We start from the raw sequence: 12,489 nt of genomic DNA on the forward strand, positions 1-12,489 counted from the left end.
ACAAGGCACAGTACCGTCAGGTTCTTCTACTTGCACTATTAAAGAATTTTATCTTCCCAACTGGATTGTCTGATATTCTTTATACTTTACACAAACATGATGTTCTAAATCAGTATTGTTTAAGGCATAATGTTTTCTGGAAACTTACCTGATAAATATTTTTTCTTCCACAAAGTTTGAGTTTCCTTCAGTTCCTTCTAAGCTAAGCCATACTAACTGGAATAATTTTATTTAGAATGCAAAAATGTAACAAGAGGGATAACTTTATTGTTTTTAATAGTTTTTAATAATAACCTATTAGCAATGTCAGTATTTTTTTTAAATATGAACTTCATCAACAATCCTAGTAATGTAGATTTATTGAATACAAGGCAACCAAAATTATAAATAAATACAAATATAATATTTTATTTGGTTTTAATGAGTGCATTGATATTACCAATGTAACTTCTGAGTTAGTTTATCTTAACACTATTTTTTCTTGAAAAATTGCTTTATCTTGGTCTCCACTTAATATCTTTGACACCATGAAAATGTCTTTTCAAGGCATGAGTATCAGCCCATTCAGAATCTAAACATGTATCATCATCATCATTTTCTTCTAATTTCTGAAAAACATGAAAAGAAAATGAATTATTTATTGCAAGTAAAACGTAAATATCTTGTTTTCAATAGAGTAACACAGCAACGACACCTGATACCTTGAGTTCTTCTTGTCTTCTGTGATAAAAAAGAATCATCTGTTTATGTTCTTCACCGCTTATGACAGGTTCACGTGCTGGAGGTCCTTGCCCTTTCTGGAAATATAACTGACGTTAGTATATTTTAACCTGCCTTAATCTGACAATGGAATGCCTATTGTTATGATGAATAAAATGTCAGGAGAGGCAGACTTTAGGCCTTCTAGAGCAGGAATAGGCAATATACAAGTCCATACCTTGAATTGCACTGTCATTATGGTGAATGATGAAGAATTTTAGAGGCCGTAATACAGCCACACGTGGACTGAATCGGGTTCTCTACTACTACTCTACAAAGGCAAGTTTCTCTGTACTGTGAGACACTCAGTAGCTAAATTTGGCTACCTTCAAACTGGAACAAAGGGACAGCTTGCCATAATGCTTTTAGTGCAGAGGTATGATTATCCTTTTTATAGCAGTGAATGAAGTCAACCTCCCTTTTGAACATCGTGCTTACCTGTATGAAGTTAAAATATATGTAAAATATAATAAAATTTAAAACATAATAAATCTGGCAAAATATTGCTTTGGATGAGTGTAAACCTATATAAAAACTCTCACTTTACTCTTAAGTCACAAATACTTACTTTTTGTATTTTGATAATAATTTTTGTTTTCTCATTTTTGCCAACATAGTCAGAAAGCTGGTTTGTTCTTTTCAGTTCCTTTGCTGCCCACCACAGCTGGGCCTCTGGTTCTTCAATAACCTCAAGAGCAGCCTGTAACAAACTGAGCTTTACAATAGGCAGAATCCAAGGGCACACAAGCAGACGTCTACTCACAATAGACCTCCTTCCTTCTCTTCCTTGTGCTACTCTTCCTAGCCTTTAAATCTGCTCTGAATGGTTAAACGATTCCTTAGAACATTGTTGAAATCTATATAAGAGATCTCAAAAAGAGAATTGCTCCTCTATCATGCAGTTACTAAAAATCACCTGTATAACTAAAACCGAGTTTATTAACACACAAACACACACAGATCAAAACTTATAAAGTTTCTTTTTGCAGAATGCTGGTAGCAACAGTGAAGTGATTTTGACTTATCAGTTAATTAACTCTTAGGGAAGGAAATATAAGGGCTTAAAGATGCCTGGATTTAACAGTGATGAGGGGTGGCATTATCAGTTTTTTCAATAAAATCTCCAGGGTTAATCTTTGATTTCCAAGTTTGATACACAATACTTTTTTTTCAACAGTTACAGTTAATAAGTGGAAGTTTACTTTTTACAGAATTGACTTTTTTGCAATGATGAAATATCTAGGGCAGCGATGGCGAGCCTTTTTTGGCTCGCGTGCCATAAGGGGGGGAGCGCAGGAGGGTCGTGCGTGGGCATGCTGCACCCATAATGCAACATGCGACCCTCCCCAGTGCGCTTGCGTGCATGAGAGGCGCTCCCCCCCCAATTTTTTCATACTTTTTTCATCCTCCCCAGGCTCCAGTGGCTTTATGGGAGCCTGGGGAGGGCGAAAAGAGCCTCCCCGCTCCCCCAGAGGCCCTCTGGAGGCTTCAGGGGCCTTCAGAAGGCTTCCCTGAAGCCTCTGAAAGGCAAAAAATGACCCTACTAGGAAACCAGTACTGGGAACTTCTGGTTTGCCCATAGGGCCATTTTTTGGCACTCCGGAGGCTTCAGGGAAGCTCCTGAAGCCTCCGGAGGGCCTCCGGGGGGGGGAGGCTCTTTTCGCCCTCCCCAGGCTCCTATAAAGCCACTGGAGCCTGGGGAGGGTGAAAAAAGCATAGAAAAATGGGGGGGCGCCATTGCATGCCCTGACAAATGGATCCGCGTGCCACCTGTGGCACATGTGCCATAGGTTCGCCATCCCGGATCAAGGGAAAATGACTTTTTTTAGTGCAAAGATATAGCACTATGTAAAAATGCTGTATACTGTATAACAGTACAGAAACCAAACACACTCATAGATAATGAATAAATTACATTTTCAAAACATCTCTCTGGAAGAACAATACTTTAAAAAAATAAAAATCATGAAATCAAAACTAACACTTACATGAGTTCCTGACAGATCTTCTTTATTTTCAAATTCCATTCTAATTGGGTCATATGGAGGGAGCCCCATTGGATAAACAATCATTACAGCTCCTCGGAGCTGGTCGAGGGCATCTTTCACCATACTGGTAGTAACACATACATTGGCTTCCACTTGCTTCTGCAATACACAGCGAAGCAACTTAAACAAAAAAGAGGGATCTTGGGGTCCTAGTGGACAATCACTTAAATATGAGCCAGCAATGTGCCGCAGCTGCCAAAAAAGTACACAGTTCACAGAGGGATAGAATCAAGATCACGTGAAGTGTTAATACCACTTTATTATGCCTTGTTAAGGCCACACTTGGAATACTGCCTCCAGTTTTGGTCACTACAATGTAACAAAGATGTTGAGACTCTAGAAAGATGATTAAGGGACTGGAGGCTAAAACATATAAAGAATGGGAATTGAGGTAGGGATGACATGATAGCAGTGTTCCAATATCTCAGAGGTTGCCACAAAGAAGGGGTCAAACTATTCTCCAAAGCATCTGAGGGTAAGACAAGAAGCAATGGATGGAAACTAATCAAGGAGAGAAGCAACCTAGAATTAAGGAGAAATTTCCTGACAGAACAATTACCGTATTTTTCAGAGTATAAGACGCACCAAGATTTTGAAGAGGCAATTTAAAAAAAAAGCTTTTGCACTCCGCAGGCCTCCCCAAAATGGCCCATTTTTCGCAAAAATGGCCCAGGTTTTTTTTTTTCAAAAAAAGAGCACGCATAGCCTTTAGGAGGCTTTCAGAGTGCTCCTGGGGGTTTGGGGGGGGGGATCGAGCAAAAAACAGCTCATTTTTCACTCATTTCTGCCCCCCCAGCCCCCAGGAGCACTCTGAAAGCCTCCTAAAGGCTATTCATGGCCATTTTGGTGAAGGGGGTGGGGTTTCTGGAGGCAAAAATGCTGTATTCAGTGTACAGTAAAAGATGCACCCAGATTTTCAGCCTCTGTTTTGAGGGGAAAAGGTGCATCTTATACTCCGAAAAATACGGTAGTCAGTTGAACAATTTGCCTCCTACTGTTGTGAATGCTCCAACACTGGATGTTTTTAAGAAGAGATTGGACAACCCTGTGTATGAAATGACCTCCAAGGTCTCTTCCAACTCTTTATTGTGTTATTCTGCTAAATGAATAAACTAATAAACTACGGAAGAAACAATTCTTCCTCTGAAATTTACAATGAGACAGTACAGTATGAGATAAAGCCAAATACTGTGTTTCCCTGAAAATACGACAGGGTCTTATATTTTTTTGACCCACGAAATATGGCCTTGGGCTTATTAAAGGGGAGGACTTATTATTTTTGGGTTGACGAACGGCTGCTCCCTTGCATGGGTTAACTCAGTCAGTCTCCACCAATGTTGGAGAATGACATTTCTTTGTCTATTAGCATTATCTACTATCAATTTATCATCTATTTCAGAATTAATTATATTAAACATTTTTGTTAAAGTGGGGATTATCTATTATGTACTTGTGCATTTGATTTTTCCTATCTAAGTGTTGAATTTTACATTTATCACCGCATAATATTCATTGAATAGCATCCAGTGTTCAAGTTTCTTTTGAACTATGAACCTGTCTTTCAAATATTAGCTTCATGAAACTGCTTATTCCCAAATTGCTGGCACTCAGAAAAGCTGAAAAAATAGGTCTATTGTGATAGGTATTCAGGTGTAAAGAGTAGAACTGGACTGCCTTTTTGTTTTAGGTAGCTTTTAATTCTGGTTAATTGTGAAGTTTGAAATGACAAATTTTAATGGGGGTTGAAGCATGTTCAGCTTTTTTATTATTATGGATTTTATTGTACTAAACTACTTAGAGTTTACATGATTATATAGTATCTACATTATACGATAGTCAAATAAATAAATAATAAATCTGGTTCTTTAAAAAAATCTTTTATAATGCATTAGGTGTGAATCCAGAAATGTGGTTATTTAATTAAGAAAGTGCAATTAAATAAATACAAGCTTACTTCAATTAGTGGTTTGTTTTAGAATCGGACTTCCTGCTATTCTTTGAAAAGACTAAGAATAATTGTCTCTGATAACATAGCTCATAAATTATATTTCACACCAATAATATTGTACCTTACCTTAGAAATCAATGCCTTGGCTTCTTCTACAGTTGCTTTTAAAACTTGTTTCATTTTCTCATTTGGAGCTTAAAAAAGAAATATGCAGATGATAATATATACTATATAGCTTTGTATAACTATGGACGTAATATAAATAATAATGTTTTGTACTGAAAGGGCCTCTAAACTAAAAATCAGCTATTATCTTAAACTATCCAATATTAAAAGATCACAAAACCCAGTGATTTGCCGACTCTGGGCTTTAGCTTATTCCCATTAGAAAACTTAAGTGTGTGGAATTGGCCCAAGTGAGCCAACAACAAAGCTTTTGATCAAGAATGTTAAACAGAAAAATTCATGTCTATTCAGGAATAAATCTCAGCAGGGATTAGATCTAATTTAGCAAAAAAAAAAAAGCACAGCATGATATTGGAGCCAGAGGTAACAAAGAATAAGGGTTAAACAAAGGAAAGAGAGCTTATACAGCAATAAAAAAATACAAACAGTAATAGGCTGTGTTGAGTAATTTAGCCCCATATAACCATGGCATTTGTCAATATACAGTAGCATGTTAAAGAAATACGTGGGCAGTGGGATATATTGAATAGAAAAAGCAATGGAAATGCTATTTTACCTAGCACAGATTTTGGAAGCTTTGTAGGAGGACGGTATCAAAATAAGGCATACATAAGCCTCAGATGGCAAGAGGGATGGAAAAGGGAGCAGTCAACAGACCAGTAGTAAGCATGCCAAGTAGCTTAATATCATTATTAACAAGAATGTGAGCCAAGTCCTACATTCCTCCCTTTTCCACAGAGAAGCACTGACACAAAAGCAATGAGCCACTGACTGACTTTTTGCAAAGGAGAGCAGCGCTGTCCTTTTCAACAAAGGGAATCTTTGTTGGCTAATGGAATATTGGCTATTACCACCTTCTCTGAATTGCTAGGATGGAAGAAAAAGGAGAAAGATGACAGGTGAGGGATGAGTGGAGTATATGCAACAACCAACTGTATCTTGGAATCTTACGGTCCGCCTATCTCATTAAAATATAGGCCCCAGGATTAATGGAAACAGGGAAAAGGGTCTATTGAAATATATTTGTAGAATATTGAGATGGCAATAAATAAAAGAATGAAATAATAAAAATGGTGCAATAAATTAAGTCAGTAAAATCATGAAAATGCTCTCTGAAATAACTGGGTTTTTAATTCTTTAATAGCTTCTAAAAGGCCAGTAGGGAGGGGGCAAGTCTAATCTCTAAGAGGAGGCCACTCCAAAGCAACCAGATTGCTAGAGAAGCAACGCCACCAAACTCTCGCGCTTCAAACTATGGAATCATTAGCAGCTATTCCCTGTGAGATCTAAAAGGTACTTGGGAGAAGATTGCCCTGAAAATACTCAGATGAAGGGATTTAATGTTTAATATCGGAACCTTATCGCATTCAAAAATATAGTACCAAAAGTCTAAAGAGCAATTTCTTTTGAATTTTAGAAACATGTTTTAAGTTGTGGCTGGCTGAACATTCTTGCACACAGGGCACATAATATTGTATCTATCATTGACATTCATTAATCAAAATTTGAAAGTGTACAACATAACATATTTTTTATAAAACTTGGCAAGCTACTTTTATATGCAAAAGTTATATATATATATAATATTTACCATGACCATTTCTTCGTCCAATGTCATCTTTTTTAAATGTGCTTCCACCACTTGGAATACATTTTTTTGCCCATTCATCTGTCAGTTTCAGCTCTTCAATTTGTTCATCTGTCAGACCTTGCATGTTAGGAGGTAAGAAAATACCGTGTTCTGCCAGCAATTCCATTTCTTTGAAAAGAACAGAGTGAGACATGGAGACATAAAATGTCCTTTAACCATCTATTTTTGAGAAATTGTTAAAATAAAGTACCATTGCAGCAATATAAAAAATTCTGCAATTTATTTAATGTTATTAGAATATTATAAATTTATCAGAGGACACAGTCATACTTAAAAAAGATTATAATTCTTTCATATTTGGATATATTGTAAATATTGCTGAAAGGTATATTTAGAAAAAGAGACAACAGTTAATAACAGACTGAAAGAAAACACAAAATGTATTACAACAGTAAGCCATGTACAGAAACTTTAGAAACATGTACAACCAGCAGAATTGGTTGAGTAGTTTCCAATATTCAGACAATTCACCTGTGACATGAACTTAATATAGTGGCTATAAAGAGTAAGCAAAAAGAGGATTCAGAACGGCCCAGAGTTGCAAATAAATAAATGCATTTAAGAAATTATTATTACAATTATTATTTACTACATTTATTATGTTTATATTATAATTTTATGTAATATAATACATTACTATTAAATTATTTATTTGTCATATTTTTACCTGACATTTAGGTAAAAGGACAAAATAATAAATTGACATATTTAATACCTGTGCAAAGACGTTGAACTTTGAGTCTTCCATTATAGATTCTGGTCACTTCCTGTGTTAAGTCTTCAATGGAAACCTTACCTGTTGTTTCCAGGAGAAACTGGCTCTCATCTCCATGCTTCACATGAAGCAGAACCATTTCTATTAAAGCAGAAACACAAAAAAAGTGCATGGTATATATTAATTTTTTCCGCCTTGGCAGCCTGAAATTTAGACCCATGGCAGAGAATAATCATGTTTCCCCTTAGGGGTGATGTGAATAAGCTTTGTTGAAAATCTACAGCTTCTATTATTTATAATCTAGTACTCATTTATACAAGAATAAATATTAAAATGTCAAGATTGAAAAAAAATCAATCTAGGAAAGCAAAAAGCAATATATAAGCAACACAGAATCAAGGCTGGTGACAATAATATACATTAATATCACAAACTAGGCTCATTTTCCATTCTGGCCCTGTATGTGGGGGAAAGGAGCTTAATCCAAAGGGCATATGCAGCAACAAAGAGAGCATTCTGTTAGATCCCATTAGATGGCACTGCTTTAGAAATGGGACCTTAAGCGTACCCACTTTGGGTGATGGGAATAAACAACTGAGAAAAAGCAGTCCTGCAAATAACCCCATCCTGTGTCACGGCACTCAGAAGCCAAAATACTTAGCACAGGTACAATCTGACCCAAGGTTGCCATCCTCCACCTATCTCAGGCAACACCTAAGATCTCAGTGGAACTTTGCCTCAGAACTCCAGACACAAGTCCAAGTTCCCATCAGGTCCCTATGACACAACAGGTACTGATCCAACAAGTTTTTCTCTATGCAAGGGAATAGCAGGGAATGAAAAGGGGATAAAACATCATGGCCCAGCTCCAGATCATGTTATCATTGCACCTAGACAAAAATCACATCTGGTGTATGACTCCTCATATGTGTCAGGCTTTCAATAACCTAGGTCAGGCCTGTTTCTCCATGGTAGCCGTGATGACCCAAGCTGTTTCTGACTCTCTGCCTAGAGAAGGAAGATTGAAGACCCACAAAATGATAGGGCTTGGAATCTACACTGCCAACCTGGAAACATCATCCAGCAGCTTGGGTAGAAAAGCAATTAAGTAGCAAGGTGGCAATTGCATCTAATCCTAGAACACAAATTCACCAATAGGTTCTTACATCCAATTAACTGTGGAACAACACTCATGAATGTCAAAAGGTCTCCTAGATGGCAAAATCTACCACCTGCCTCTGCGTTGGGGTTGTAGCTGATGCCAGATACAAAACCCAGTTAGGCACTAAAGTAGAATTTGGCACTAATTTTTAGAGAAACCCCAATTTTATTTATTAAAGAGCCTTAAAGGGCTTTAATGAGCCATGCTGGTGCAGTGATTACAGTGCAGTACTGCAGGCTACTTCTGCTGCCTGCAGGCTGCCTGCAATTTGGCAGTTCAAATCTCACCAGGCTCAAGACTGACTCAGCCTTCCATCCTTCCGAGGTGGGTAAAATGAGGACCCAAATTGTTGGGGGCAATATGCTGACTCTGTAAACTGCTTAGAGAGGGCTGTAAAGCCCTGTAAAGCGGTATATAAGTCTAAGTGATATTGCTATTGCTTTAGAGTAGAATTAATAACATAATGGATCCTTTGTATTTTTGGAAAAAGTGAATTGGAGCCTGAAATTCCTAGCTATGTTTAAAGTAACAAAGTGCTAACAAGATAAGTGAAAGTGTTAATTGCAAGAATGTGAGTTAGTTTTGGGATGTATACATATTTAAGATATATATGAAGCATAAACAATATACTTATTATTTAACTAAAGGCTTCTGTTATGCAAGCAGGAAAAGGTGATCTCATTGATCTTCCCACTCTAATTATTAAAATACACATTAACCAATCCAATCAACAGCGATAATTTTGTCAAAGTATAATGATAATAACCAATAATGTGGGTAACATACTATAAATAGAAAACAGCCAATCCAATAGAGACATTATATACGCACTTTTAAGAGGTTCTGCATCCCATTTGTGCTTTGTTCAATAAATTCATTCTGCTTTAATATAATGATATCCCGACCTCACCTTTAAAGAGAGACTTGGGGGAGGGTTGCTCTACTTGAACATTTCTGAGATGGTTACCTCTCACCCCAATACTGTCCAAACCAGATCTTGGTAATGGATTTTAGACAGGCCCTTTTCATCCCAGATTAAATAATGGATGAGTGAGGTTTTATTACCGTGAACCTGGCACTGAAAAGCAACAGTTGAGTACCGGGGCCTCCTTGGCTATGACGACTAGGCAATGGGACAGAAACCAGGAAACTGTAATATGACATTGGCACTAAACACTGATGCCATATTCCCTGAGAAAGGCAACCCCACATTCCTGCCATATCTCCCTTTCCCATCACCACCAAGATGTCATTTCCTGTCCACAGCACGATCCCCGCCTCCCAGAATACAGCATTGATAGTCCTGAACCTTGCAACAGCTTTTGATATTGGTGCAATGTTTGGGATCAAAGTTAGAAGGTGTAGCACAACAATCCTTCTTGGCATTGTCTTTGAACAGTGATGGCGAACCTATGGCACGCGTGCCGCAAGTGGCATGCGGAGCCATTTGTCAGGGCACGCGAGGCGCTGCCCTGGCCAGCTGAATTCACCTTTTTAAAAGCTTTTTTTCGCCTTCCCCAGGCTCCAGAGGCTTTATAGGAGCCTGGGGAGGGCAAAAAGAGCCTCCCCCCCCGGAGGCCCTCCGCAGGCTTCAGGGACCGTCCAGAGGCTTCCCTGAAGCCTTCGGAACGCTTAAAACCACCCTCCGAGCAAACCGGAAGTGACTTCCGGGTTGCTCGGAGGGTCGTTTTAAGCGTTCCGAAGGCTTCAGGGACCGTCCGGAGGCTTCCCTGATGCCTTCGGAGCACTTAAAACGACCCTCCAAGCAAATCGGAAGTCACTTCCGGTTTGCTCGGAGGGTGGTTTTAAGCGTTCCGAAGGCTTCAGGGAAGCCTCCGGACGGTCCCTGAAGTCTCCGGAGGGCCTCCGGGGGGTGGGGGAGGCTCTTTCCACCCTCCCTAGGCTCCTATAAAGCCTCTGGAGCCTGGGGAGGGCGAAAAAAGCATGTAAAATGGGGGGGGGGGTCACGCATTGTGCGCGCATGCGCACTGGGGGGGTCGCACGTTGCATTATGGGTGCGGCACGCCTGCACACGGCCCCCTGCACTCCCCCCACTTGTGGCACGCGAGCCAAAAATGGTTCGCCATCGCTGTCTTAGAAGGTTAACTATTTTCCATTCCATGGCAAGTTCTATGTGTGGTACTATAAAGTTCCGCATTATTTCCCACAGTTGCCAAGATCTACATAAAAGTACAGAATAAATTGTCTAGAACTTGAATCAAGACATATCAATTTACAGATTATAATCAATAAAGAATATTTGTAGCACAGGGTTAAAATGTGGGGTCCTTGGTGCTCTCTGAGTTTGGTTATTTTCTTGCAGAGGTTTGATTATCCAAACTAGGTAACATTATCAGTACTGATAATGTTACCTAGTTTGGGTAATGAAACCTCTAAGAAAACAATCCAGTTCAGAGAGCAACAAGGACCCCTCAAATCAATTCTCCCTCTAATTACCATTGCCTGATCTCAGACAGGCCATTGAACACTTTGTAATTGAACATAATTTTGATTGAGTTCAGAATCAACAGGGGCTATTACAGTTAAAGTGATGAACCTCAGGTTAGATCAAGTGATAATAGCAAAAGTTCTTTCTAAATAAGTGCAGTTGCTGAAATAGGTAAAAATTGAACTTGCTTTCAGTTTTCGGTACTGATACTGAGGACTGTATATGATGCTACTTTTAAAGACAGTTTAGAAATTCAAGAGGTGTAGAATGTGGACATAAAGTACTTTCACCATTAGCCCATAGCTCATGGGATTTGGTGCATTTTAAGCCATTTTAAAAATATTGATTTTAAGTTTTAAAGTTTTAAGCAGTTTAGGATTGACAAATCAACTTTATAATGCAATAAAGAGCTTATTTTTATTCCCAAAAAACTTCACTTGAAGAAAGCTCATAAAATGTAATTATCTTTGATGACCTCATACTGAGATTTTTATAAACCTGACATTTGTGATCTACAAGTCATCACGAGACATCTACAGCCTAAAACTATATTAAACAAACAATACCAAAAAAATAATTATATAACTAGAAACTGCACAAATGATTATTTTAAAAAATAAAGCGAAAATAGATCTGTTGCCATTGATGTCTAGCTCACAGATGTATGAATCCTTTCCTCCCCAGCACCTAGTGCTTTCCACACAATAGCACTGAAAATTTAGCATATGAATATTGTTACAGAATTCCTTGATAGTACAAAGTTGCAAAATCTATTTCCGATTCTGCAACATAGGGCATTCAATGCCTTGTTCATCACCCTGGAATTTCAAGCTTCTCTAACAACCATGGCCTCAAACCCACTACCAGCTTCTGATTCATAAATAATCGACTGCATTTATCAAACTCATCTGCCACAACCGTTGAGGAAATAAGTAAAAGCGAAAGAAAAAGAGTCTGAGAAAGGGCGAAGAATGTGCTGTAGTCGGTATCCATGGCAACCAACAGACGCAGTGGCTTTCTGAACCTCTGAACCTTCTCGATCACCCCAACAGCCAAGATGAAACATGTCTCACCTGGATCGGTCAACCTATAGCCAAGCCTGGAGACCGAATTTCCTCTCTAGTCCGGCAGAAGCTCGGCAATAGCGGGACTCGCAGATCCCTGCCCGGTGCACCAAAGGCTACTCTTGACCCAGGAAGCTTTCGTTCTGAAAGCCAATCCTAGAGAGGAGCTCGGCGATGACCTCGTCGAAGGACCGCAACTTCCCCGTCACTCAAAGACACCCACACCGCCTCTAAAAGAGACGGAGCACTTTTCATTGGCCGTTTAGGGTTGCTATAGAAACACGCTTTGCTGAAGAGAGAGGAAAAGCGCGAGCCCCCGGAAGCTCTTTGATCTGCGGATTGGAGCCGTTGGCGGCGGCCTCTCAGTTTATATATTACTATCTTCTGGGCAACCTTTTGCCTGAGGCTGAAGGCGGGTTCACTGAACTGTATAGCCTCAAAGCGGACTGCAGCTACTGTCTGCTTTCTTATTCCCTACTATCCTTGTGGGAGTTTTATATTATTACC

The 12,489-nt window shown here is 39.0% G+C and overlaps 1 protein-coding gene across 2 annotated transcripts; it reads right to left on the reverse strand.

The window, feature by feature from the left end:
• Positions 1-253: 253 nt before the first annotated feature.
• Positions 254-12,142, reverse strand: LOC309391852 (cilia- and flagella-associated protein 298-like). 2 transcript variants are annotated; one of them, XM_081952651.1, is made up of 8 exons: positions 11,992-12,142; positions 7,308-7,448; positions 6,533-6,700; positions 4,882-4,949; positions 2,748-2,903; positions 1,328-1,459; positions 702-797; positions 254-608 (listed from the first exon to the last, which is right to left on the reverse strand). In XM_081952651.1, the coding sequence occupies exons 2-8, from the start codon at positions 7,444-7,446 to the stop codon at positions 495-497; spliced, it is 873 nt and encodes a 290-aa protein (XP_081808777.1). In that variant the 5' UTR covers positions 7,447-7,448; positions 11,992-12,142; the 3' UTR covers positions 254-494. The 2 variants fall into 2 exon arrangements, with proteins under 2 accessions (XP_081808777.1, XP_081808776.1); XM_081952650.1 differs by having other exon boundaries at positions 2,748-2,906.
• Positions 12,143-12,489: the final 347 nt, after the last annotated feature.

Source organism: Natrix helvetica (assembly GCF_964273705.1).
Source record: "Natrix helvetica genome assembly, chromosome: 4".
NCBI classification, from domain to species: Eukaryota; Metazoa; Chordata; class Lepidosauria; order Squamata; family Natricidae; genus Natrix; species Natrix helvetica.